Source organism: Molothrus ater, chromosome 6 (genome assembly GCF_012460135.2).
Source record: "Molothrus ater isolate BHLD 08-10-18 breed brown headed cowbird chromosome 6, BPBGC_Mater_1.1, whole genome shotgun sequence".
Classification (NCBI taxonomy): domain Eukaryota; kingdom Metazoa; phylum Chordata; class Aves; order Passeriformes; family Icteridae; genus Molothrus; species Molothrus ater.
The window spans coordinates 9,683,034-9,710,366 of NC_050483.2; the positions used below are offsets into that span (position 1 = coordinate 9,683,034).

Genomic DNA, 27,333 nt, shown 5'->3' on the forward strand with positions numbered 1-27,333 from the left:
GCACGGCGGGACTCGACCGACCCCGCGCTCCCCACACACCGCCCCGCGCCGTCCGGCGGGACCCGGCCTGACCCGCGCCGCCGCCGCACCGGGTGCCCGCCTCGCCTCTCGCCTCGCCGCCGCGGCGGGACCCGCGGAGCGGGCCGGGCGGCCGTGCCGCCGCCGCGGGGCGGGACCGCCCCCCCTCGCTCGTCCGCCGAGGAGCCCGGCCACGGTGAGTCTCGATCGCGGCTTCCGTGCCGCCGCTCAGGGGGCAGAGGGGAGGTAGCAGAGCCGGTGCGGGCCGGCGCCTGCCGGGCGCCGCACGCCCCCGCGGCGGCGGCGGGGCGGGACGGGCCGGTCCTCGCCCGGCGGGGCCGGATCGGGGCTCGGCCGCGCTCTCCTGCCGGGGCCGGTCGGTACCGGGCCCCGGGAGTCCCGTCCTGCCCGGGAACCCGTGCCAGGCGCGGCCGCGCCCCGCGGGACCGGTGGGGCGGCGGGGCCCGGCCCTGGCGGGGGCGCTGGCGGCGCCCGGGAGCCCGCGGGGAGCGACACAAAGGCGGCTGGGCCGGGCGGCCGCCCCGCTCCCCGCCCGGGGCCGCCGCCGCTCGCCCTGCCCGGAACAAAGGCGGCCCGTGTGCCAGCTTCCCGCGGCCGGCACCGGCGGGCCCCCCCGCCCTCGGGCGGGGATCGGGGCTGGGTCCCTCCGCGGGGTCTCGGCCGGAGCGGGGTCCGGTTCTCCGTCTGTGCGTCCGGCCGCCCGGTTCGGCTCTGCCTGTGTGCGCAGCGGCTCCTCGGCCGGTGTGTCGTTCGCCCGCGCCTTTGTTCTGCCGGGGAAGGGGACGGTGTGCCCGGGGGGGTCAAGTGTGCGGGTGGGGCTGCGGCTCCTCCTAATGGAATCGCTCTGAGCTTCAAAACAGCCCGACAGGCCCGTCCGCCCGAGCTCACAAGCGACACCAACACGCTTCCCGAGGAGGCAGGACGGTGCTGGAGCCGGCCTCGGGGGTCTGCTCAGCCGCCGGTTCGTTCTGACTCTCCCTTGGCCACACTGTCATTTAGCGACAGCCCGGCTGCCTCCCCCAGCGCTGGTCGTGCCTTCTCCTGTGACCGTCCCCGGCATCGCTTTGCCCTGCACGGTGGGCATTCCTGTGCCTCCTCGGAGCGTTGCTGAGAGGAGACTTAGCTTGGGCTGAGAAAGTTTGGGTGCCTCTCAGTCATGAGGGCTGCTGGCATCTGCGAGCCACCCGCGGGCTGGCAGAAGAGAGGTGGGGCACCTCCGTTATGGCCCTGGGCTTTGGGCGAGGGAGCCTGGACATCAAAGCTTCCTCTGATTGTTGGAGAGAGGGGTGGACCTCCTGAGTGCCTCCCTCTCCCTCCAAGGGCTCGGTGCCCTTGCCCTTCCAGGGAGCCAGTGACGATGGGGCTCACAGGGCGTTGTCTGGGGGGCCTGGGCTGTCTTGTGACCAGCAGGAGCTGGAGGCTCCTCTCCCAGGGTTGTGGCACCCAGGGTTCTGCCCAGCTCCTGGTGAGCCAGAGAGAAGCATCTGGGTGCATGGAGCCTTGTGATGGTATTGAACTGCAGCTACCTGTGGTTTCACTGATGCCCTCCCTGTGCTGCACAGATGCTTTTGGACTTGACTGTCCAGGTCTTTGGTGTGGAGAATTGAGCTTGTCCTCAGCTTTGCAGGCGTGCTGGGTTCCTGTAAGCCACGCTTACAGCTTCTGTTTGAAGTTTCAACTTCCATGCCCTCTCTCCTGGCTGTGGGAAGGTGGGGTCAGCGGCTGGCTGGTGACTCCCAGGCTCCAGCCTCTGCTGGAGCTCCTGCCAATGGAGCGGGGCCGTGTCCGCCAGGTCAGTGGCAAGAGCCTCGGCAGAAAATTATTAGTCGTCTTCTCCAGAGTTACCTTGTCTGCTCCATCCTGCTCCCAGGGCTTTCTTGAGGCAGGTTGTTTACGTGCTGGTGTTTGCTCATGCTCTGTCAACAGCATAAAGGCAGTTTTTAAGGATCTGCTCTTCCACTTGGCTGGGTTTGGCTGACTCTTGAGTGTGCAGATGACTGTCCTTTGCCGTGTGCAGCATTGCTGGAATCTCGTGTGGAACCTTCCTGGAAGCGGTGGGAGGATGAAAGTGCTCGCTCAGTGGAGCATGCTGGGCTTGCCTGGGCTGCCGCAGAGGGGTGAGCCTCCTCCCTTCCGACACAGAGGTCAGGGCCTGATCGTTGTGGTTGAGGAGCCCTTGAGGCCATCCCTTCCCTAAAGATGGGCTGGGAGTCAGATGAATGGTCCAGCCCAGACCGCGGAGCCGGCATCTGTCCCTGGATTGCCTCTCATTTCTTCCCTCCTCCAGCCTCTGGCACAGAGATAAGACCTTGGCCCATTGTATCTGCAGTGGAGGTGGCTTTAGGACACCCAGAAAATAATAGTGTGGCTTGGATCATGCCTGGAAGGCTGTTGGCTTCTCAAAATAGCTTACCAGTGTCTGTGGCCTTAGGGAGAAAGTGCTGGGTAAAGCTCTTGGTTTCCCTTCGCAACAACCCCTCAAAACTGTCTCTCATTTACTGCTGGCAGGGACAGAGCCCTTTCCCAAGACTGTGGTGATGCTGTCTCCAGGGAAGTACAGAGCCCTCCTGGCTCTGAACCCTCGTGTCTCTGCAGCACCGTGGCTGTGTCCTGTCCCTGCCTCGCTGACAGGGAGAAGCGGAACCCGGAGCTGGTTTGGGTCAATAGAAGACAACAGGTGTTGCCGGGATGTGATGACAAAAGCCGAACCTGGGCAATTCAGGCACTCCTCTGTGTGTGACACAGGGCTTGGCCAGCAGAGGAGGTTGTCCTCTGGCACAGAGTTCAGGAATGTGCCTTAGCGCTAGGCTGTCAGAAAGGAGTTGGATTTACGGGCTCTTGACCAAAGTCCTCGAGTTCTCTGAGGTGGCTACAACCTTTTCTTTGCTGTATATCATCTGAGGAGGCTGTTCGGGGGAGGAAATGGTTTCTTAGAGCCAGTTCTTGTGCTGGAAACCCCCAGCAGCAGGCTGATGAGTCTGTCCAGCTCCTGCCTGTCTTGTGCTTGTTGCTAATCCGCCTTCCTTCCCTCCAGGAAGGCTGCTGGTGTTGGTTTGGCACAGGAATGCCTGTCCCTCTGCCCTGTCCAGTGACTGCTGTCTGCGGGGCCTGACCTCTGGATTAATGTGCTCTGTTGTGCTCCCGTGTGCCTTCAGCCTGTTGGGGGGCTTTGGGGTGGCAGTGGGTGCAGTGTGATCCTCCTGTTTCCCTTTGGCTGTGGAGGAAGCAACTTCTCCCTGTCAGAAATGCTGCTTCCTTGTGGTGGCCTGTGCAAGGAGGGGTGAGATGAGTTGGCTCTGCTGGGTGTGGGGGCAAACCAGTGACTAAGGAGCGCAAGCTGCCAGGCGTGGTGCCAGGATGGGCCAACCCTTAACCTGGGTGCCAGTCACCTTTGCTTTCCTCTGCTCTTCCCAGCCCAGAGCAGCTGCTGGTCGGAGGTTGGCAGTGGGACGTCTGCCATGGGTCCAAGTATGGACCTTGGACTGGGATGGGAACAACTGGTCCCTGCTGCCCAACCCTCCATGCTGGCTCCTGCTGCCTTGAGGGAGATGTGCTTCCCTGCCAGGGGGTGCTCATAGGACTGGTGGGTGCCCAGGAACTTGTGCCAGTGTCCCTAACCTCACGCTGCAGGTCCGTGGTGACTTTGCACTGCAGAGCTCTTACCTACTGCAAGAATGCTTGTGCCATTGCTGGCCTGAGGGCCTGAGCCAGGCTTACCCTGTGTTTTGATTTTAGCAGGTCTGTGCCCAGATGTTTGTGCTGATGGGACGGGGAATTTCTGCTGTGGTACCAGTCTTGGTTGGGTGCTTGTCCAGGTGTGCCAAGCTTTCCAGCACAAACAGGGAAGGGTTCAGGCAAATTGGGGTGAGGGCCAAGCCCTGGGAAGAGCTCTCTTACAGCCTGGCCAGGGTGGTGGTGCTCTGGAAACATCTGCAGCTCCAGGGCTTGTATGAGATGCCCCTGGATGGGCTGGGGTTGGTGGCAGCAGTGTGCTGGGCTCCTATGTGTGAGGGCATGAGCTGTTCCTGTACCTCCATCCTGGCCCTGACTGCTCCTGTTCCCCTGGGCGTTGGCCCTGGTCACAGCAAATGCTGCTCAAAGTTCACTGGCCCTCCTGGGCACACCTGAGCTGTACCTGCCACTGCTGGGTGCCCGAGGGCTGGGCTGTAGGCACCAGGCGTGGGGAGAAAGCAGCCAGAGTGGGCAACTCTCTCTTCTCCCCTCGTCTCACACAGCTTTTGCAGCTGTGAAAGCACCTCCTGCATAGGAGAGAGGTTACCTGGGGGAGGGAGCAAGGTGGCCCCATGTGTGAGTTGGAAGGCCTTGGACTGGATGAATGTGGGGAACTGGTTCCCGCCCATGCAGAAGGAGGAAGGCGTCTGGCTGTCCCCAGACAATCCCTTTTCCTCTCAGCCCCATCTCGTGTGGTGCTGGGGCTGGTCCGTTCCGAGAAGAGCCCCTGGCTCTCTCAGCTGCTTCCCGGTGCTCCCGGTCCCGGCCCGGGCCGGGCGGGAAGGGGAGGCGGTGCTGCTGGGCTGCGTGTGGGTATCTGCTGTGGGTGGGAGGGAGTGTGTGGAACTGCAAAGACGAGTTTTTCCGACCTGAAAGGGTGGGTCACTGGGGGTGTTTGCATGCTGCTGGCAGGCCCCTTGCCCAGTGGAGTAACACATTCCTGCGAGCGTGTTGCTGCATGCAGGGCTGCTGCTTGCCATGCTTGACTTGGCTGTGGGCAGGTCGGCTTGCTCCAGGGGGAGAGATGTTGTCCCCCTCCTGCTCACTGGGGTCTGAGGGGGAGGAGGTGAAGAGCCCAGGATGTTTCTGGGAGAAATCCTCTCTGATGTGGGGGGCCTGCTTCTCCAGGTTGGCTTTGTGCCATCCTTACTCTCTCTTCTCTTTTTTGCCTGTTTTTACCTCTAGAGCACACTGGTGTGGCAGAGCCACTGCTCTCCCCTGATCTCTGCCCAGGGTCTGTCCCCAGCAGCTGGCTGCAGTGGAGAACCACTCACTTCCCTTCTCCATTCTCCTTTTGGCAGCAAGAGGAGCTGCCCTATGAAGGGCAGGTGGATGGGCCTGCAGAGCAAAGCTCTGGTAGAAATGAGAGCTCTGAGGGGACTCATGCTTGGCTTCCCGGGGTGCCCTGTCCTGCCTTCAGGAGCCTTGGCAGCCCCTCAGTGTCAGGGAGCTCTGAGGGAGTTGTGCAGACAAGGAGATGATGAGGTGTGTGAGGGAGGCTGGAGAGCTGGCTTAGGGGCCACGTGTTGTGCTGGGGTTGTGGTGTTGGTGCTGCCATAGCTCTGCAGGTAACCAGCCCATCTCTGGGGCATGGCGGGCACAGCCAGAGCCTCGAGGGGTTGGAAAACATCTTCCACTCTCTCATCTTAGAATGTTCCCAGCCCTGGACAGGAATGTGATAGCACTGTGGGTGAGGAACCCTCGGATGTGTTCCCTGGAGGCAGACTGCTTCCAGCAAGCTGGAAGGCCAGGCATCTGTTCTCCTGGTTGAGCCATGCTGGCCTCCTGGCTGGCCCAGCTGGCTGGGGCTGGGCTGGTGGTGGTGCCCATGCCTGGCATTCCCAGCCTGGTTCCAGATCGTCTGCATGCAGGCCAGAGGCAGTGGGGAGTGGCCCTTGGCAGGACGTCGTGTTTAGAAACTTGCAGGAAAGGGAAGCCACGATGTCATCTCCCGTCTGACCAGGAAGCGCAGGTTTCCTTCCCTTTGGCTCGCACAGGAGCCTGGGAAGGTGCTTCTCAGCGAGAGCTGGGGGTGCAAACAGTTGGGGCAGGGGGCTGGGTAGGATGGAGTCCTGCTGGCCTGCTGTCCTGTTTGTCCCTTGCTGTTCTCTGTGAGTGCTGGCTCCTGCTAGCCTGTGTGTGCACCTTGTGGGGCCTTGGAGTGCTCTGGGGGACTTGCTGACACCCTGCTGCAGCAAGGTCCCCCTCTGTCCCACCTCCAGCCGTGATTCACTCCCTGGCTCCTTCCTGATGCTTCTCCAGTGGCTTTCCTTCACCCATTCATTACAGCCCTTGGCAGAGCCCTCGGAGCCATCTCCAGCAGGAGCTGGGTACCTGATGAGGTCATGCCGAGCCGGGGCGTTCAGCCCAGCCCCGCGTGGTTTGTGCTCTGACTCAGCCCGTGGCCGCCCTACCTGCTCGGGGAGTCCGGGCTGGCTGGGGCGAGGGGGGGCAGGGGGTCCCACTCCTGGGCCGCTCCCTCAGGCCGGCTCGTCTTAATCTCGGCAATTCCTCCTGGCCACTCCCTCACCAAATGCTACTTCACCTGTTTGCTCAGTGTGGGCAGGGGAGGGTGTCTCCTTTTTAAGAGGGAAGGGTGCCCTGTCTGCCTCAGGGGTGCCCGGGTACCCTTTGGATGGGGTGACCCCAGGTGGGGTTGCTGGGAAGGCTGGGGGGCTCTGTCTCCTACCCTTGTCCCCACTCCTGGTCATGGTTCTTTGGTGACTTGCTGGAAAGGCACATAGTGCTGACTGCCCCCAGCAGTGCAGGTCCTGTGCTGGTGCCAGTGAGATTCCCCTGTCCTCCCAGGCCCTGCTCCTTTGTCCACTGGTTGGAGCAGGGCCTGGAAGCCAGGACCGGTTCCTGGGGCTGCAGGTGCGGGACAGGAAATGATCTCAAGTGACTTCCTTGGGAAGAGGGCTGTGGGAAGTGCTCTATGCCTGGGAAGGGTCCCAGATCCATGTGTCTGGGTGCTGGGCTGGCACAGGTAGCTGTAGGTGCTTGTCCCCGTGGCCTGACGAAGGGAGGCTGCCCCTAATCCTGCTGGGAATGCTGGCCACCAGACTGCGGCCTCTCTGCTTGCGCACAGCCAGCAGCACTTGTGAGCTCTGGAGTAGCTCATGTGCCCCTGGGATGGGGAGCTAGAGAGAGCGGTTTCCCCCATCTGCCGTGCCCTCGGCTTGGCCAGGCAGCCTCGTGTCTCACTGAGGGGACTTTGCTCCCTGGCCTCTGCCAATATGGCCCTTATCTCTGGTGTGTTTGTTTTCCCTACGGGAGAGAGGCAGCTGAATGGGAAAGTTGAGCCCGGCAGAGGGTGGGGGGACGGGTGAAGGGCAGGGACATTGGCATGGCTGGAGCCTGGGGGGCCGCGTTGACCTTCAGCTCAGCGCCAGCGTCCACTGAGCATTGTGGCCATGGGGACAGCTCATGTCCCCCGTCGAGGTGGCCGCTGTTCCTTGGGTGGAGCAGGGGCAGCCCTGCAGTCCCCCCAGCTCACCTGCTCGCCTCGGGCCGCGCTGGCAGAGCCGGGGGCTGCTGCCTCCCCCTGCCCGGGAGCCGCTGGGTGAAGCAGGAGCCCGCTGGCTTGCCGGAGTGTGGCCTGCCCCGGGAATGCTCTGGCCCCATTCCCAGAATCCGGCGCTGGGTGTTTGTTTGCTGCTGCGCCCCCGAGGTCTGGTGCTACTGTGACAGGAAGCGGGGACGCCGGGGGGAGGGAGGCCGGCCGCCGGCTGGGGATGTGCCTGTGAAATCCCTTTGTCCCTGCCGAGCGCTCAGCTGCGAATTCCCACAGCGAGGAGAGAGCCGCCTTTGTGCTGCTGCAGGGCTCCCGACATGTGAATCTCCTGGGCCTGGGGGTGTGAGCCGAGGGGCTGGTGCTGAGAGGTGACAGGGACCCTGCTTGCTACTGTCCCCAGGGTGAGGACCCTCACAGCAGTGCCCCGTGGCAGCAGGGCTGCTGAGGTGTCCCTGGGCGGTGGGATGCAGCAGGATGTTGCTGGCAGGAAGGCTCTGGCCCTGTGGCCATCCCGCTTGGGGGCTGCGGGTGGACAGAGTCTCTGCCTGGAGCCCAGCGGCTTGGCTGCCCTCCTGCACCCCTCTCCTCCCTGCAAATGCCCAGGGAAGCTCATCTCCCTTGCTCTCGCCACGGTCCTCCATCCAGCCGGTGCAGAGGGTCGGTGCAGAGGGTCGGCAGCTTCCCGGCTCTCCTTGGAGGGAAGGAGCTCCTGGCATGCTGTGTCCTGGGCTGTGCTCAGAGGGGGGTGAGTGGCCCCCGGCGTGCCTGGGAGGGACAGCTGCCCTGCCGCAGGATTGCTGGCATTCCAGCAGAACAATCCCAGCTCTCCACAGCCGACCCTGCACTGCTCCGTGCTCGGCTGCCTCACTCTGCGCCCTGCTGGGGTGGCACCAGTCCGGTGACCTCAGCGCGGCCAGGGACACATCCCTTCCCCAGGGGATTGCCCGTGTTTCACAACCATCATCGGCTGTGTCCAGACCCGTCCTGCTGACCCGATGGGTATCTCCGTTCTCAGCCCCCTGCCCTGGCTCAGGGAACGACCCACGCTCCTGCTTCCTCCCCTCCAGCCCCACCCTGTCCTTATCGCTCCCTCCTCATCCTGCTCCCTGGCTGCTGGCCCGCTCCCTTATAAGGTGCGATCTGCGCCCAGCTTGCATCTCCAGGTGACTCCCCTCTCCTAAGGGAGGCTTTCCCAACCCATCCCGGCTACGTGGCCATCATCCCTGGCACTGGGGGCGGCAGGTGAGGTAGGCCAGGTGGCGATCCCGCTGCCAGTCCAACCAGTTGGGTGTCAAGGGCGGAGGAGGAACGGCTCCGTGCCTGTCCCTGCCCGCGGCGCCACTCCTGGGTGTTCACCTGCCGGGCTCCTGCCGTGACCAGCACCTGGGGCACGGTTCCCCCGGGGAAGGTGTGGCTGGGCCGGAGCAGGAGCAGGCAGGCGCCCAAGGCGGTGTCCAACTGCTGCAGAGCTGCCCTTTCCTGGCCACCTGCCAGCCTGCCCGAAGTCCGCTGTGCTCTGTGACCTGCCAGGAGGAAGAGCCCTCCTGGGGGCCAGGGCAGGAGGTGGGGAAACCTCTCCCCTGATGTAGGCTCCAGCAGGGCCGGAGTAGGCTGGGGAATGGGAGCAAGGGGCCTCACTCAGCCTGGTAGCAAAGATGTGTCAGCCTGGGCAGGAGTCCCTCAAGGGTGGGTTGCTCTGAGGTGATGGCTGTGGGCACCTTCCTGCCTCTGGGGTTGGGAGAGAAACAGCCAAAACTCTCCTTCACCTGTGCAGGGATATGGGATCTACTGCTCACCATCAACTGTCCTGCTTCCCCCCATGGCCTGAGGGCCATGGGTGCTCTGAGCTGGACATAGGAGCAGATGAGCTTGGGCCTGTGGTCTCCCCTCCCATGCTGCTTCAGCCAGGCTGAGGTCTGAGGGTTGATGTGTGAGCCTGGACCCTGTGCTTGGCATGGGGAAAGATGCCCAGGATGCTGGCTCATTTACTTTTTAGGTAATTGAGACTGACCAGAAGCCTGTAGTGAATTAGCAGGGCTGTGAGCCTGTGCAGGGCAAGTGCACTGCAAGCGCTCGGACAATTGCAGGCTTGAATTATTGATGGAGTTTCTGTTTTTCCTAAGTGCATCATGATAGGCAGCTGGAACCAGGAGAATTTGTTACTTCCTCTCTCTCTCTCTCTCTTGGATGGGATCTGGTGCTGAGAGCTTTCAGAGAGTGGGCAGCCAGCTGGCTCTCCTCAGGCCCTCAGGCTGAGAGAGAAAGGCCAGTTACTGGAGTGCAGTTGGGGACTGTGTTGCAAAATTCCTCAGGAAGAGCATCCCTCTTTGTCAGCCTGGCAGGTGGGTCTGGCCCCGGAGCCCCACAGGGGCTCAGCCAGCCTGGATGAGGGGCTGTGTCCATCCTGACTCTGGAGCTGGAGAAGGGCTGTCCTCATGTTTTATGGTGTGGGGGGCTGCCAAGGGTGTCTGGCCATGGTGACAAACCTTGCCATGCGCTGGACAGGTGTCTGGGGGTCACAAACAAGCAGTGAAGCTGTGTGAAGGGCTGGGATGTGGCAGACAGAGCTGATGCAGCTCTGTTCCCCCTCCCTGGTGGCAGCAGGATGATGGCAGTGTGTCCCATAGCAGGGTGCTGGGGTGGGGATGATGTGGCAGAGGAGATTCTGACTTTGTAGGTGCTTGGGTTGGACTTTGCCCAAAGTGTTCTGTGCTGAGGCAGCAGCCTTAGCCCCAGGGATCCCAAGACCTTTGGGTGATAGCTCTCCAGGGACTCAGGGCATGGGGCAGGGCTGGAGCAGGTTGTTGGAAGAATCCATGTAGAGGACTCTGCCGGGGATCCCCTGTGCTGCAGCGGTGCTGCCTCTGTCAAGCTTCTAGTCTGAGTCTTATCTGCCAGATCTTGTCCATTTTCACTGGCCTGTGGACTACAATTCCCCATCTGCTGGTTTGGTCTGGGCCCCGGGGTTAATCTTTCCATGGCAGACTCCAGGAAAACACTTCTGGTCGGGAGCCTTCAAAGCCTGGACTCCATCCTCTGGCAGAGGAGGGTGCAGGTGAACTCTAGGTGGGTATGTCTGTGGTTTGGCCCTGGAAATTTATTTTTCCAGGCAAAGGATTTATTCTGTGGGAAGGCATTTCTGCTGGAGAAGCTGGGGTGAGAGGTTTTGGAAGAACCTGCTGTGGCACAGCTGGCTGCAGCAGAAGAGCTGTGGAAGGCTCAGGGTTTGGGGTGCCTGTCTGACTGTATCCAAGCCTTTATCCAGATGGGAGAAATGTGGTGGGGAAGTTCCATGCACACAGGTGGGCTGGCAGCTGCTTCCTGGCCAGCAAGGGGGCTCTGCTCCCCAGGCTCTGTGACATCTCTCCAGTGAACCTGCTCTGGCTTTGGGACCTGTGGGTACAGCACAGGGTGGGGTTGGTGCCGGGAAGTTGGGAGATAAAGCCTGGGGGATTTAGGGGTGAAACTTCCTGAGTCGCTGCATTCTTCCCTGGGTCCCCTCGTACTGGTTGCTGGGGGGACAGAGATGATTCTGCCCCTGGGGCAAAGCTGCTCAGGGTGTGCTCTGTCCTTAGGTTTTTTGGTTTGCCCTGAACTGAGCCAGCTGAAATATTTTTGGCTTGCTGGGGTTTTTAAGTAACGGGTGTGTCAGCAAGTGCCTCTCTCATGATGAAAAGGCTGTCATGAGCCATCCTCAGAGCCGGTCAGGGTCTGGCTCTGAAGAATGCTCTGTAGTTGGATCTTCAGAGGCTGGGGGGGAGGAGGAGGGGAATGGGCGCAAAGCGATCCCTGGAATTTCACCCTTGCGGGTTCCTGTGTACTTGGCTTTGCACTGTCACGAGTAGCTCACTGGCTGGAGGGAGCAGGATGCATAGCTGAGGCTCTCCCCTTCCTGCCCTCCCTGTCTCATTCCAGAGATGGCCACTGAGTGCCTGGGACAGCATCGGGACGTGTCAAAAGGGGTCCTATCCCTGAATGTGGGGCAGGTTCCTCACTGCTGAGAGGTGTATGGCCAAGTTTGGGGTTTGTGTGCCAAACCCAGGAATGGCCGTACTCCAGCCGGGATGGTGCTGGCTTTGTCTGAGGAGACAGCTCTTGCTGACCTCTCTGGACCTGGCACTGCCTCTCTGTAATTATGTCTTTAATCCCAGATCGATGAAGACAATGGCTGGAACGAGAGTAGAGGGAGCTGGTCTGTCCTGGTGGTGGAGGAAAACTGGGAGAGACCCCGTTCTGCTGGCGCTTCTTGGCCATCATGGAGCTGTGTCCGGTGCTCAGGGCAGGAATGACAGCTGTGTAGGCAGTGCAGCCCCTCCTTGGCACTGAGTCTCCCTGTTTAACGTGGCCTGATCCTGCTGGGAGGCCCTCAGGTGGCCCCTCCTTGAGCATCCAGTGGAGCCGGAGGGTGCGCGACCTGTCCTGTTCCTTCCCTTGCTGTTGTGTTTACTCCCTGTGGAAGGGACGGGAAGGAAACAGCCTCACAGCTGCTCTGGCCCCTTATCTGGGGCCCTTACAGCCCTGCAAGTTTCATTGTTAGTGTCCATGTTTCCCAGCCCCATTCCCAGGGAATGTGCAGAGGTGGGGATTTGGGGCTGGGGTGCTCCTGTGGGCTCTGTGGGCCCTTCCTGGCAGCCATGTGGGAACAAGGGGGCTCCTGTATCTCCTGTCCACGCTTCCCACAGATCCAGACCCTGCTGGTCTACACTTGCTGCAGGCATGATCCTCTTCAAGAGACCAGACCAGCCAAGTCTCTCCATGCACTCAGGGAGTCTCTGCCCTCCTGTGCCCTAAAAATCTGCCTCTTCTGCATTGGGACAGTTGAGGGCTGGCCAGGGAGCACAGCTGCTTTGACAAGGCCATGTTGTAGAGGATTGCTTCTCCACAGTTCTCCTCTTTTAAAGGGTTTGCTGAAATACCACTCTGGAAACAAATCCCATTAAGCCAGGGGACTGCTGGCTGGGATTTTGGATGCTGCAGTTGCATAGGGTGTCTGGGGTGGTAGGACTGCTCTGTGTCCTGCTGGACAACACTGGGATGTGGCAAGGATGCACTCCCCTTCCATCAGGGGGTCCTGGAAAGGCTGAGGATCTGTGCCTCTGCTTACAGTGGGTGGTAGCCCACCAGAGATAGGGAATGTTACTCATGGATGAGAGCTGGGATGTATCAGCATTGTTCTGGGAGGCACCAACCCTCTCCTTTGGAGAATCCTGCAAATCCACAGGGCAGGGGAGCAGCAAGGAAGGGTCAGAGCCATCCCTGCATTTCCATACAAGGCTCGGGGAGCTGATCTGATGGAAAAACCTCAGGGAGTACCTGTTGCAAGGTGGGAGGGGTGGAAAGCTGCATGCATGAGCCAGGAGTAATGTTTGGGAGCCTCCAAAAGCTTCTTAGGCTCCGGAGGGTGGTGGGCTGTGTTCTCCCTGGGGTGGGTGTGCCACGGCTCCTTCTCCTGCTGGGCACCACGTGGGCACAAGTAGAGCAACTGGATTTTTTTATTGATGAAGGAAGATGACAGAGTGGCAGTGACCAGATGGTGGAACGTGCTGTGGACGCCCTCCAAAGCACTTGGAAAACATCCACCCTGCATGGCTGGGCTCCGTTGTGGCAGTGCCACCGTGGCTGACACACGAGGGAGGCTTTGGGGAGCAGAGCCACAGGAGCAGTGGGGAGGGCTTTGACAGATCAGAAGACTTTACTGAGCTGCTGTGCACCAGCATGTGCTGCGGGATGGATCTGGAGGGGCTGCAGGAGGTGGCAGGAACAGGGATGCTGCCTGTGCGAGCTCTCAGCGCCGGGTTGTCCTTATCGGCCCTCTGGGGCGGTGGCACCGGGGAGGGGAGTGGGCAGAGCCGCTGTTGGAGACCGTGGGAAAGCAGCCTCTGTGCTGCCTGCCCGGCTCGAGCGAGTCCCCACATGCCTGCCATGACTGCACAGCTTTGGGAAAACCTCTCGGGCTTGCAGGGACTCGGCCGGGCTGTGCGGGAGGGGTGGAGGCTGAGCCCTGGCCACTCCTCTCCGCCTCTGCCGTTTTTCCATCGGTGGGAACAGTGAGGGCTGCTGGAGTCTCCGTGGAGCTTGGGGGGCTGTTGTGGGAGCAGCGCCGCATTTGCCACCCCACCAGCCTGACCAGACCCATCCCTCAGAGGGGAGGGGGTGGGAGAGAGGCGCCCGTTTCCCAGTTCCGTGCCTGCCCTACCTCCTGTTTAGGGCTTCTTGTGTGTGATTTTGACCTGCTCCCGCTGTCCCTGCAGCTCTCTTCCCTCCTGCTTCCTCACTGTGGTGGCTGGGCTGTTTCTCCCATGACTCTCTGCGTCTAGACCTGGTTGTCCAGTGCCTTTGCCAATCAAACCTGAGCTTCCTCCTCTGACAGGTCTGTATGGAAGAATATTGCTTTTCTGTACCAAAATGTTGATTATGCCTCACTTGCTGTTCTCCTTTGGGCGGGGGTATTGGAGGGGTCCAGGCCAAAGCCCATCCCCAGGTCTGTGGGCTGAGGATTCTTGGAGGGAGAGCCTGGTGGATACCTGGAGGGTGGTGAGTTTTGGCAGCAGTCAGAGGGGCTCATGTGATCCCCCTAAAGGATTCATTCCATCCTCTTTCCTGGCTAGGAAGGAGCTGTGGAGCCAGGGCTGTCTCCCGATCTCTTACCATACTAGGGAGGAGGGAGCAGATAAGTAGCATGGCCCTCTCCCTCCACCCTTCCCTGGAGGAAGCAGTAGGATGTGGGTCACTTCTCATTCTTCAGGAGTGTCCCCTGCCCCACCCCGGGGACATGCCCTCCCCTCCTGCACTGTCTGCCCGCAGCTTTTCCTTGCCCATGAAGTGTTCCCTCAGCCCACAGCAGCTCTTCTGAACTTGGCTCAGCCTCAACTGTTTGCTGTGCTGGGGGGACCTTCCATTCCCACAGTGCCACTTTTTCAAGCTTTAACGCTGGGGCAGTTTGCAGCTGAGTCCTGCTCCAGGACCCTCTTGCCAGCTCTCTGGTGATGGGTGGGAGCGGGTGTTAATGCCATAAGATTTTTTTTTTTTTTCCTGTTCTGAAAATCTGTCTTAATGAAATCAGTCTCTTCTGACCGCTCTTCTCTCCTCCTTTCCTCCCCCAAAATCATGTGCAGTGAAGAGAGGGGCTCCTGCCCTTCTGGCTCATTTTTCCCACCCTCACCTTGACACCAAGCCGCCTCTGCTTGTGCCTCCCCGTGCCCCCCGCCCTGCCCACCCTGGGCACCCGTCACCCATGGACGACTCGGAAGTGGAGTCGACCGCCAGCATCCTTGCCTCTGTCAAGGAGCAGGAGGCACAGTTCGAGAAGCTGACCCGGGCCCTGGAGGAGGAACGGCGCCATGTCTCAGCCCAGCTGGAGCGAGTCCGGGTCTCCCCACAGGACGCCGGCCCGGGCTTGGCCAACGGCACGCTCACCCGGCGGCACCAGGTAAAACACCCCCTTGGCACAGGGGCGTGCACAGGCTCCTGGAGCCCCCGGAGCTGCCTCCCCTCATGGAGCCCTCCTTGGATACGGGAGGTGGAGGAGGGCGTGGCTGTTCTTGTGGCACTGGTGTACCGGAGTCGGTCTGGGGGTGTGCAGACCACCCTTGGCAGACAGAGGCTTCAGGAGAGGAGGTGCCAGTCTGGAGGGTCTTGCTGCCAGGTCGGCTCTGCTCTGGTTTTGGGAAGGTCAGAGGTTGGCTGTGCTCAGTTCGAGGGCATCTCTGCTCCCCATCCCTCTCGGCTGCTTGGAGGGCAGCTGAAATGCTGAGGCTGAGGTGTGCGTCTCCCTCTGTGTGTGACAAAGGACAAATCCCTGGACTCTCTCTGTCTCCACATGGCCAAACCAGGGCTGGGAGAGATCTTCTCTACAGGGCTGGAAATGTGGTTTCATCTACCTTGGCTTGAGGCGTCTCCTCACTTTTTCAGGCTCAGTCTTGGAGAGGGGTGTTTGGAGGGCTGGTGCATGGTGGTGTGCAGGAGCCAGGTGCCTTTCTGGCTGTGGAAGGTGGTGGTGCCAGGAGGGATCTGTGGGGCAGGGCAGGGTGGACAGAGGAAGAGTTCAAGTGTCAAACAGCAGCACCCTGTGATTGCTCACCACGTGGTTCTCTCAGGCCCATGGAGGCCTCTGCGGTCACTGGTGACTCCTGTGTCAGGAGATGTGGAAGGTGTCCAGGGCCCTGCCAGGGAGCAGGGAAGGATTGTGGCCATTCCATCAGGAGTGTGCAGGAGAGCTGGTTTGTCGGGGTGTCTCTTCTGACTACTCTTGCCCAGGCTGACCTAGAGGAGATTTGCTGCATGTGGCACAGACCCCTGAGGAGGGTGCTCCTCTGCTGGGGGTCCCGTGGGGTGCATGGTGGGTGTCTCTGTCAGATGCATGAGATGGGCTGCTCAGGCCCTGCAGGAAGTGAGGATGGGTGTAGGAGATCAGTGTAGTAATGGGCTGCTGCCCTGCTGTGTTTCAGAACGGACGTTTCCTGGGCGATGCTGACCTGGAAAGGCAGAAATATTCAGATCTGAAGCTCAACGGGCCACAGGTAGGGGGAGCTCAGCCCTCTGGCTGTGGGCAGCCTGCTTACTGTGGGAAGGTGCTGGGGTGCCGGACAGTGCCCCAGTGTCCCTATTCCAACTGGGACAGGGTGATTTGGGCTCCTCGTGCGGCCCCCCTGGCTTAAAGGTACCTTTTTCCGAAAGGCATCAGGGCTCCCTGTGAAGAAAGATCTCCCATCCAGCTGGCACCGGGAAGGCCCAGATTGGTGACAGGGCCTGACTGCCTATCACTTTTTCCCCTCAGGACCACAGCCACCTCTTGTACAGCACAATCCCCAGGATGCAGGACCCGGGCCAGATCGTGGAGGAGACGTACACCATGGAGGAGGACCCGGAAGGGGCTATGTCAGTCGTGTCTGTGGAGACATCAGATGATGGGACAACACGGCGTACAGAGACCACGGTACGGGCCTGGGGACACCATGGAGGGACAGGGCATGGTGAGGGACCCTGGTGGCTGGGTGCTCTGCCATGAGCTGAAACAGGGTGGGAAATGTACCTGAAGTAAAATGCTGGGCTGGAAGGGGAATCTGGGAACACAGGGACATGATAGGCTTCCTGATGTGAGCATGTCCTGCACGTGTGTCACCCCTTCCAGGTGAAGAAAGTGGTGAAGACTGTGACCACCCGGACGGTGCAGCAGGTGCCGGTGGGGCCCGACGGGCTGCCTTTGGAGACGTCCCCCGTCACCAGCAACTACGTCCAGACCATGGACAGGAACTTCCGCAAGAATGGCAACGGGGGCCCCGGCAGCTATCTGGGCCAGGCGGGCACGGCCACCCTCCCTCGCAACTACCACTACCCCGACGGCTACGGCCGCCCCTACGAGGACGGGTACCCGGGCAGCGACCACAGCTATGGCAGCCTGTCCCGCGTCACCCGCATCGACGAGCGCTACCGCCCCTCCATAGACGCCTACCGGGCCCCCAGCCGCCAGGACATCTACGGCCCCCAGCCCCAGGTGCGTGTTGGGGGCAGCAACATGGACCTCAACCATTTCCACCCTGAGCCCTACGGCCTGGAGGATGACCAGCGCAGCGTGGGCTTCGAAGATGTGGACTACGGGCTCATGTCTGACTATGGCACGGCCAGGAGGGCGGGCACCCCGTCTGATGCTCGGCGGAGGCTCAGGTACGTGGCGGGAGTCTCTGGGGTGTCCCTTGAACTTTACCATCCTTGGAGGAAGGAGGACCATGGACACAACACTGTGAGCTGAGTCAGACGCGGCTCGCACAGGAGAAAACTTGCATCCGCTTCTAATTGTCTGCTTAATTGGTGGTTAGACCTGGGTGCTAATTGAGCTGGTCGTCCTGCAGCCAGGAGTTCCAGTGGGCAGCTGGATGTAGCTCCAGGCCCTTCCCTCTGTGCCACCAGGGCTGTGTGTGCCCCAGTGTGGCACATTCCTCTGGGAGCGGTGCCTGTGTGGGTTGTGTGTCGGGAGCAGCTGCAGTCCCATGATTGTGCTCTCCTTGAGCCAAGAGCAGCCCCGGGAAGGGGAGCTTAGCCCAGGCTGGGGTGAGCAGGGCTCAGTTCCTGCACAGCCCGACCCTGCTGCAGGGCAGGGTGGGAGAAGCTGCTCAACCTGTTTGGCAGCAGCAGCTTCTCCCCCTTGTGTGTCTGTGGTGATGGCTGCTCCTCCAGCTTGCTGGGCTATGCTGCCCTCGGAGGCCAGAGCAGGGTCCTGGTGGTCCTTCTTGCCCTGCCAAGCATTCAGGATGTGACCTTCCTGAGGCTATGACTCCTGCCCATTGGTCTCTTGTGCCAGCTGTCCCTGCACAAGCGCTGCTTCCTGCTTTGCTTCTGGCTGGGCTGTCAGCAGGGCTTTGGGCAGGTTCTAGGGGTGGTGAGGTAGCATGGAGCAAGGGGCTGAGACAGAGTCCTGGAGATGGAGAAAGGACTATGCCAGCACCTCCTGAGTGCCCCAGAGTGGGCCCAGGCAGGCAGGTAAGTCTTAGCACAGGCTGCCTAAGATCCTGGGACATAAAACAGAGGCAACAGGAGGGACCTGGGGGAAAGGAGGCTCTTGCCCCAGCCCCTGTGGAGATCTCCCAGATCCAGGTGCATGCTATAAATCTGTGGTAGCTCTTGGCTGCCAGAGGGACTGAAGGAGCAGCTTTGTCTGTCCTGGTGGCTGGTGCCAGCACAAGTGCTTCTGGGCTATGGTGAACCAGTCAGGGCAGTTGCTCACCCGGATGGATTTGCTCGGCCTCCTTGCTTTGTGCAACTTGTGCCGGCTGGAGGAGGGCAGGCAGGGCTGCTCCAGGCTTCTTCCTCCTTGGGCAGCCCAGGACAAGCCAGTGTTGGCAGTTTTGAGGACATGGCCATCAGGGAGCATGTTGGGCAGAAGGTGTTACACAAGTAACCCCTGGCTGCTTGTCCATACAGAGACTCTGGCTTGTGTACTTTCCCTGGGCTGTGTCCTGGGTGGCCTTTGAGACCATGGGTCCCTTCTGCTGCGCAGGAAGGTGTCTGTGCTCCTGCTCCTCCATGTCCTGCAGGAAGGGGGTTACAGGAGGCAAGTGCAGGAACTGCAGCCAGGTGGGAGACTGGGGTATGTGGGTCACGTAGAGGGAGAAGGTCAGCTCTGTTGGGGTTGCAGGAATGGCTCAGGGTATGAAAGATGGGTTGATGGGCCCCTGAGCCAGCTCTCCCTCTCCCCGGGCAGAGTGATAAAGATCATAGCAATCTGTGGAATCCATGTGCTGTTGAATTTGGCTTGTCCCCCACCTTCTCAGTTACTGTCCACACTGGCTGCCCAGCTCACAGGAATGGGAACAGGGAGAGCAGCGTCCCCCCTGCCTCAGAGATGTTTGTCTTGAGCAGGAGCCTGGCTGTTAACGACTTCCTTTGGGGAGGCAGCTCGCCAGGCACGCGGAGCCCGAGGAGCGCCTCAAGCCGCGGGACGCTGTGCGTGCTGGCTGCCACCGGCTGCAGAGAGCTCCAGCCCCTGCTCTGGGGTTCTGTCAGAGCTCCCTCTCTGCAGGGAAGAGGGTCCTTCCCATTCCCTGCCTGCCCCATCTTGCCTGGAGGAGATCCTGCACAATTGCAGCGTGGGATCCAGCACCACAGTGGGCCGGGAGCTCCCTTTTGGGGAGCGCGAGTCTTGGCACAGGAGTGGGATCAGCTGCCAGTTGTGTTGGAAGGTGTTCGTGGCTGTGTCTCGCTCCAGCCTCGTGCTGCTGCTCCTCGGCACCTCTGAGCAGCCAGGCATGGGTCATGTCCCCACTGGGACCTGCTGGAAGCCAGCCTGGCGGCCTGCTGCCACACCATGGCTGTGCCACTGTGCCCAGGATTGTCCGACTGTGGAAGTGACTATAAAGCTGGTGGCTTGGGCAATTCCTGTACCAGAGGCTGTAGGAAGGGAAGTGATGGCAGCAGCAGGACCTTGCCACCATCCTTGTAGGGATACTCAGGGGCAGGAGCTGCCTGTGCCTGATCCAGGAGCTCTGGAGGTGCATGAGCAGCCCCTGGGGCAGGTGTGAGCTGGAGTGGAGGTACAAGCCTCTCCTTGGGTCTTGCTTGAATGTGCTCTGTGCCCTCACAGCAGGGATGACTGAGCTGTCCCTTCCCATCCCTTTCTGCTGGAAATCTACTGGATTCCTCTGCCTGGGGAAGGATTATAGTCCCAGTGACTGCAAAAATGGGAGAATCTGGGATTTGAGAGGTGTATGTTCTGGGGGTGGGAAATGTTTCTTTGGCATGCGGGCGAGTAGTCACACTTGAACTTTTATGTGCTTGTTTGGGCTCATTTCCAGTGCTGCCAGTCCGTGTGTGAGCTATTCCTGGCCAGGGCAGGGTCTGGGACCATGGCTCTTCCCTGAGCCTGTCCTGGGAGCCACGAGGTTGATCCCTGGAGCCTGTGTGGCTCTTGGTGCCCAACTCAGCCTGTCCCCAGGACAGCAGCACACCTTGCCTGTGGGGCTGGCTCTTGCCTGTACAGGAGTCAGAGACCAAGATCCCGCTTCATCCCTTCTGGTGGGCTGGAAGGGGCACTGCCTCCCCCGGTCCAGGACTGTGCTCAGACGCCCTCTGCCCTCTCTCCTAGGAGCTATGAAGACATGCTGGTGGATGAAGTGGCCCCCGACCGGTACTACTGGGCCCCGCTGGCGCAGCACGAGCGGGGCAGCCTGGCCAGCCTGGACAGCCTGCGGAAAGGGGGCCCGGCCCCGGGGAACTGGCGCCAGCCGGAGCTGCCGGAGGTCATCGCCATGCTGAGCTTCCGGCTGGACGCCGTCAAGTCCAACGCGGCCGCCTACCTGCAGCACTTGTGCTACCGCAACGACAAGGTGAAGACGGAGGTGCGGCGGCTGAAGGGCATCCCCGTGCTCGTGGGGCTGCTGGATCACCCCAAGAAGGAGGTGCACTATGGTGCTTGTGGAGCTCTCAAGAACATCTCCTTCGGCAAGGACCAGGATAACAAGATTGCCATCAAGAACTGCGACGGGGTGCCCGCGCTGGTGCGCCTGCTGCGCAAGGCCCACGACATGGACCTCACTGAGGTCATCACAGGTAGTGGCTGCAGGGAGGGCAGGACAGGCTGGCACCTGGGGTGGGGTCTGTGGTCAGGGGCCAGGCGCTCACCTTCCACTTGTGGCCTTGCAGGGACGCTATGGAACCTGTCCTCGCACGACTCCATCAAGATGGCCATCGTGGATCACGCACTGCATGCCCTGACTGATGAGGTGGTCATTCCCCGCTCCGGCTGGGAGCGGGAGCCCAACGAGGATTCCAAACCCCGCCATATAGAGTGGGAGTCAGTGCTCACCAACACCGCTGGCTGCCTTAGGTATGGATCTGACAGAGCACTGGCCTGGGTTTGGGCTGCAACACTCCTTCTGGGCTGTTCCTGGCACTTGCAGAGGACTGTGGAGCAGCTGCTCTCATAAGACAGCTGCTGGTGGTGCAGGCCTTGAGTTTGGAGGCGTGTACCCACGGTGAGGGGAGCTACAGGAGCTGTTTTCTCTCTCGAGCTGTGTGGGGTGTGGGCTGCCCCTCGCCTCCCCTCAGCTGTCTCTCCCATGAGGGTTCTCTTCTGCCTGCCAGGAATGTGAGCTCAGAGCGGAGCGAGGCCCGTCGGAAGCTGCGGGAATGTGACGGGTTGGTGGATGCCCTGATCTACATCGTGCAGTCTGAGATCGGCCAGAAGGACTCTGACAGCAAGGTACCACAGCAGGATTGGTGTTGGGAAAGGGAGAGCCTGCGTGGGGTGCACCTGGCACTCTCGGACCAGGAGGTGTCTGGCACTCAGCCTGCAGTTTGGGTTGGAATGTTGGCCCTCCAACAGGGGCCTGATTGTGTCACTCATCCCCACACCACTGTCACCTGACTCAGGGCTTCCTGATCAGCCTGGATAAAATCTTGGCTTGAGTTTTCCTTGATCTTTAAGCTGAAGGCTGGGCCAGGCCCTAGCTCACAGACCTGGAGTACTGCTCCCTGTCTCTGGGTCAGACACTCTGGTTTTCTCCCCAGCTGGTGGAGAACTGTGTGTGCCTGCTGAGGAACCTGTCCTACCAAGTCCACCGTGAGATCCCCCACGCCGAGCGCTACCAGGAGACGCCCCTTGTCCCTGCCAACAACGCTGGGCCCCACAATGCCAGCTGCTTCGGGGCCAAGAAGGGCAAAGGTTCGTGTGCCAGCAGCAGGGAAGGGAAGGAGGGAGGGGAACAGAGACAGGAGTTGAGGGTGGTCTGGGGTCTTTGTGCTCCTACTCGGGCATCCTCGTGTGAAGCCTGAAGGGCAGCTTTCTCTGGAGGCGCAGTGATCCCTGCTTCCCTGGCTCTGGGAGCTGTTGCTTGGCTTGCCCAAAGCGTTTGACACAAGCTCTGGTGGCGGGATGGTGACGGGTACATGTCCACTAATTCCACACCTTCCCTTTTCTCCTGTGTTGCCCCTTCCCCTTCCCTTTGCTTTCTTGCCAAATGATCTGCCCCATGATGCTGTCGGCACTTCTCTCCTCCTGCCTCCCCTCTCTCCTGTCCTTCTCTCCGCCTCACCAATAGACGAGTGGTTCTCCAGAGGTGAGTGCACTCTTGGTTTTACTTTTTCCATGGTTTAATTGGGTGCTTTCTCCAGCTCTCTTTGCCCCCCTCCCCAGCTGGGCACATTGTGCCTGCGGTGTGGCTAATGTCCCCAATGTCCCCTCTTGCCACACGCTGGTCGCTTGGCTTCAGCTCGCCTCTGGGCTTGTTCCTGCAAGTGGCAAAGAGCTGTTGGGCCGAGGCGGGTGGGGAGGAGTCTCACACCTCTCCACTTGCCCTTCAAAGGTAAAAAGCTCCCAGAAGACCCTGGTGCCGACACAGTGGATTTTCCCAAAAGAACAACTCCAGCCAAAGGTATGCTCCTTGAGTGATTTTGCAGGACCTGGGTGTCAGGGCAGCTTTTGCTACAGCAGCCTGGGAGACAAGCAAGTGAGAGGAGCTGTTTCCATTGAAGTGAGCCTCTCCAATGGGCAGGAGTTGGGTTTGGAGCAGGAATGCCCAAGGCATTCCTGGGCATTAAAACATGAGCTCTGCCAGTACTTGTGAGCATCTTGTGCATGGATGAGGTCTGCACTGCCTCAGGACAGGTTTCGAAGGGAAATACTGCCCCAGGGGCTGAGCGACAGCACAGTGACACAGCCCTCTGTGGTGGTCTCAGACTTGCCAGCACAGTTTCCCTCTTGTCTGCTCTTCACTCCTGGGCATGAAGAACACGCATGAGTTAAAGCTAAAATCTCAGTCTTAAATTGTTCCTCAGCCATGAGGATGAGGAAGGGTCATTCCCAGAAGCCTCTGGGGACAAGTGTGAATCACAGCCCCATACCAATCAGTGGCTGAGGTTTCTAAAACCCTGGGGCAGCCTGGCCCTCTCTGTGCCAAGGATCCCACCCCCTGGGAGCCTGGGTAGAAGCTTCCAGCTTCTTCTGCCCAGCAGTGCCCCTTTGGATTAGGCAGACACTAGTAGAACCCTTGGATAAAGCCTTCCTACCCTTGTCCTCCTGGCAGGCTATGAGCTCCTCTTCCAGCCAGAAGTGGTGCGGATATACATCTCCCTCCTGAAGGAAAGCAAGACTCCAGCCATCCTGGAGGCTTCAGCAGGAGCCATCCAGAACCTGTGCGCTGGCAGCTGGACGGTGAGTGCCCGCGGAGCTGGGACAGGGAAGGGGAGCTGGGAACACCACCCGTGGGGCTGGCTGGCAGCGGTGTCCCCAGCCCCGGGTGACACGGTGGCCCTGTGCCTCCCCGCAGTATGGCCGGTACATCCGCTCAGCCCTGCGCCAGGAGAAGGGGCTCTCCTCCATCGCCGACCTCCTGAGCCACGACAGCGAGCGCGTGGTGAAAGCGGCGTCCGGGGCACTGCGCAACCTGGCCGTGGACCTGCGCAACAAGGAGCTCATTGGTGAGGATGGCATGCTCCCTATATCCATGCAGGCTGGGCAGGAGCTTCCTCCTTCTCCTCTTGGCTCCTGGGGAAGTGTGTGGGCACAGCATCAGCCCAGCCTCTGTCTGCTGCCCTCACCCAGAGCAGAGAGTGCTGAGCTCTGCAGAGAGGGAACAGCAAAACAGGTCACCTGTCAGTGGTTTTCCCTTCAGACCTGTTCCCTGCTTGCTCACACACAGCTGTTTATCCTTCCCAGGCAAACATGCCATCCCCAACCTAGTGAAGAACTTGCCTGGAGGCCAGCAGACCCCTGCCAAAAACCTCTCTGAGGACACAGTGGTGTCAATCCTCAACACCATCAATGAAGTGATCGTGGACAACCTCGAGGCGGCCAAAAAGCTCCGGGAAACACAGGGGATCGAAAAGCTTGTGCTGATCAACAAATCTGGGTAGGCTCTGCTCAAAGGATGATGCCAGGGGTGGAGAGGGGCTTCACTTTCTCCAGGTTTCCAAACATCTCTTCCTTCACCTCTTTCTAGGAACCGCTCAGAGAGAGAAGTCCGGGCAGCTGCCCTTGTCTTGCAGACAGTCTGGGGCTATAAGGAGCTGCGGAAGCCCCTTGAGAAGGAAGGCTGGAAGAAGTCAGATTTCCAGGTGTGGGGATGCCCTGTGGTGGCCCGGGTGGTAGGTGGGATCCTGCAGTAGGGCAAAGGGTGTTCCTGGATCTTAGCAGTACTGGCCTGTGGCTCTTCACCTTGCTGGTGGCACTGGGCACCCAGGGAGGTGTCCCTGTGCTGTTTTTCAGCCAATGGCCAGCAGGAAGTCTCTGCTAGGAACACTCTGTAAAGTGTCATGTCCCGTGTCTCACATGAGGGAGGATTTTTGTCACTCTAAGTGCTGCTGTGGCAGTGTTGAAGAACAGGACTCTCCCCAGGCTCAGTTTCCTTCCCAAAAACAGGGATTGGCCTTGCTGCTGGAGGGCCAGGCACTGCCTCAGTCCAGGCAGGCCCCCCACTCTGATGGGGATGCAGTGGGGGCTTTGGCACCTTCTGCTTACTTTGGGCTCCCACTCAAGGGCTGTGGGAGGATTCCTGGGTTTGTGCTGGTGCTGGAGGGCTGGAATGTGCTGATTAGGAAGGAACCTCTGGGCCCAGGATCTGAGTGGTCACTGTCTGTTGCTGTAGGTGAACCTGAACAATGCCTCTCGGACCCAGGGAGGCAACTCCTTTGATGACAGCACCTTGCCTCTCATCGACAGGAACCAAAAAACAGGTATGTGCTTGCCTTCAGCACCGGTGCCTGCCATCATCCCTCTGCCTTGTGGGGGGGCAGCTGGTGTTTGTCCTCTCCCTTGCTCTTCAGCTTTGGCTTCCCTGGCAGCTCAGCTGCTCACACAGGGCCATTAGTATGGGCCTTGGGTGGCTTTTCTGGCCATCAGTTTGGGCCTTAGATGGCTTCTTGGGGCTGGCACTGTAGGTCCTGTGTTGTCCTTGGGTCACAGAGCTACAGCTGCAGCTGGGCCTGGGCTCCCCCAGCTGGGGCAGGGAGGAGTTCTTCTGCAGCTCCTGACTGCAGGAACTTTTCCTGATGTGCTCTCCTGTGCTTGTAGACAAGAAATCCTCCCGGGAGGAGATCCAGATGAGCAACATGGGACCAGGTAGGAGAGGGACTCCCTCTCGGTATGGGGGGGAGCAGGGCAGTGTCACATCTCCTGCAGGGGTGGTGCAGCCCCCCATGGAGGTGACACGACTGACTGTCCCCTCTCCTACTCCAGACAACTATTCCACACTCAACGAGAGGGACCACAGCAGGACGCTGGACCGATCCGGTGACCTCGGCGAGATGGATCCGGTGAAGGCGGCGCCGTTGATGGTGAGCAGCTCTCTTTAACTTGGGAACAGTGGGATGGATGGGTGCAGGAAATGCCACGTCACTGTCCTGTCTGCCAGAGGAGAGGAGAGCTGGGCTCCCACAACTAACACCCCCCATGCCATGGCCCCTACTAACTGCATGTGTCTGCAGCAGGAGGAGGGGCAGGAGTCGCAGCCTGAGGTAGAGGAGGAGGAGGAGGAGCAAGATGCTGCTGTGCCCTCCCCCATGTCGGTATGTCCCACGGTGTCCTGCCCAATCTGACAGTGATGACAGATCCTGCTGTGCTCTTAGGGGTGCTTGGCCAGCCAAATCCTGCTCCAATCACTGCTGCTGCAATCACTGGTGCTGTGATCCTGCCTCCGCCCTCACTCCCTCTCCAGCCTTAACACTTGTCCCTCCCTCTCTCTCTCTCTCTCCGCAGCAGAAGATCTAGCTGGCCTCCCTGCCTCTGTTCCATTTGGGTTGATAATATATTATATATATAAATACATAACTCTTCATGGTGGAATGGACCGACTTTTACCTTGTCTTATTGTTGGAATTTTGCTGGACTCTCTGTGCCAACCATCCAGCCAAACGCCTGGGCCGGGTCCCCAGGGCAGCCCGGGCCACTCGGTCTCCTCCGGGCCGCTGCACCTCCCTGTTCTGGGACACCACCACTGAGAACTCCTCCTCCCGTCCTCCACCACCTCCTTCCTCCTGAGAGTAAAACCTTCCTGCCTGCCTCTGCCGGATCAGCCGGCGTGGATGCTGCACAAGGACTCGGATCTCTGCCTTGACCAGGAGCTGCCTTCTCTCCCACGCCTTCCCCCTGCTCCGAGGTGTCTGACAGGGACAGGGACTGGGACCTCACTTGCCGCCGCCTTGTTTTTGGTTTGGTTTTGTTGCCTATAGGATATATTTTTTCGTGTGGGATCACTCTTCAACCAGCGCCATGGGGACAGCAGGAGCATCCCTCCTCCCTGAGGGCTGCAGGACCAGGGTCCAGGGGCTGGAGGCACAGGGGCCAGGGGAAGGAAAACCAGCAATAACGTCTCTTGCTTTGCTCTAGATGAGGCTTTGGGGGGGCATGGGGAGGGAGATCCAGCTCTGGATCCTGCAGAGGGGGCTGGATGGGGCCCTGGCTCCCACCCAGTGCCTGTGTGAAGAGGATCCTTCTGTGAGGAAGGAGGTCAGTGCTGGGGCATGGGCCAGGGTCCCCACGGAGGGAGGAGATGCGGCAGGGTTTTGGGGAGAGCAGGCGGCTCGGGGCGCACTGTGCCGGGCCCCTGGAGCTGGGATCCCGCGGCGCTGCCCCGCTGACTTTATCTTGACACGTGCCTTTCTTTTGCCACTGTGAAATAGCTCTTTGAATCGTACTGTCCAGCTGCTTCCCTGGGAAAGGGGAGTTTCCTGGCCTTCCGGCAGGGCTGAGCTCTTCCCTTCCCTGCTGGGAGCCTTACCTGTCTGCAGTGGGGCTGGGAGCCTCTTGTGGGGGGAGCCCAACCCCCCTGCCCCTCACTGAGAGGGTGTGGGGTGCTCATCTGCATCCTGGCCTGGGCTGCCACGGGAGTTTGGGATGTGCTCCTCCTCCTCCTCCTCTGGCTGTGGTGCTGGGGCACATCCATGTGCTGTGATCTTTTGGGGGGTGTGGGGCTCCCTGTGCAACTGGAAGCCTCTGTAGGAGGCTGCAAACTGGAGCAGGAACTCTCCCAGCCCTGGGCTTCCCCCAGGGTGGGCTCTCGGGGCATGGGGAGGTGGCAGGGGCAGAGCTGGTGCCTTGCTCCTGCCACACTTCCCCCCCAGCTCTGGCTGGGCCTGCCCTGCTTCCAGCCCCACCTCAGCTCAGTTGGGTTTTGTTCTGGGATCTAACTCTTCTCTTTTCCTTTAAATATGTAAAACACTAATTCTTTTTTTAATTTTTAATTCTAAATGAACCAAAAAAAACAGCATCCCCCTTCTCTCCTCCTTGGCCCTGGTGGGGAGGGGGGCCAAGGAGGTGGGGAGGGGGAAGCGCCAAGCCGTTCCTTGTCTGATTCCTGTGCACACTCTTGTAACGCTTTTAAAACAAAATGATTTTTTTATATAAATAAAGTTTTTAAAGTGTGATGTGTGCCTGCCCCCTTTGGTCTTTCTTTGCTGCTGAACCCAGCTCCTTTTTCCAGGAGTGGTGGAAAAATTTGTGACAAACCATGTGGTATTTCCCAGCCCTCCCACCTTGCCTTGCACCCTTGTCCCCAAAGCCCACCAGTAAGCAGAGAGAAGGCAGTACCAGGTATTTTATTGCTTCAGGTCCAAGGAGCAAT

The 27,333-nt window shown here is 60.1% G+C and overlaps 1 protein-coding gene across 3 annotated transcripts; it reads left to right on the forward strand.

The window, feature by feature from the left end:
• On the forward strand, positions 1–27,136 carry CTNND1 (catenin delta 1). Of its 3 annotated transcripts, none has more exons than XM_036384521.2 (20): positions 1–214; positions 13,537–13,655; positions 14,401–14,714; positions 15,733–15,804; positions 16,062–16,220; positions 16,416–16,948; positions 19,863–20,326; positions 20,420–20,603; positions 20,861–20,978; positions 21,287–21,440; positions 21,817–21,834; positions 22,081–22,149; positions 22,801–22,928; positions 23,044–23,194; positions 23,433–23,625; positions 23,716–23,830; positions 24,361–24,448; positions 24,786–24,833; positions 24,951–25,048; positions 25,470–27,136. In XM_036384521.2, exons 3-20 carry the CDS (start codon positions 14,520–14,522, stop codon positions 25,479–25,481), a joined length of 2,799 nt encoding a protein of 932 aa, XP_036240414.1. In that variant the 5' UTR covers positions 1–214; positions 13,537–13,655; positions 14,401–14,519; the 3' UTR covers positions 25,482–27,136. The 3 variants fall into 3 exon arrangements, with proteins under 3 accessions (XP_036240414.1, XP_036240415.1, XP_036240416.1); XM_036384522.2 differs by having other exon boundaries at positions 25,473–27,136; XM_036384523.2 differs by lacking the exon at positions 21,817–21,834.
• Positions 27,137–27,333: the final 197 nt, after the last annotated feature.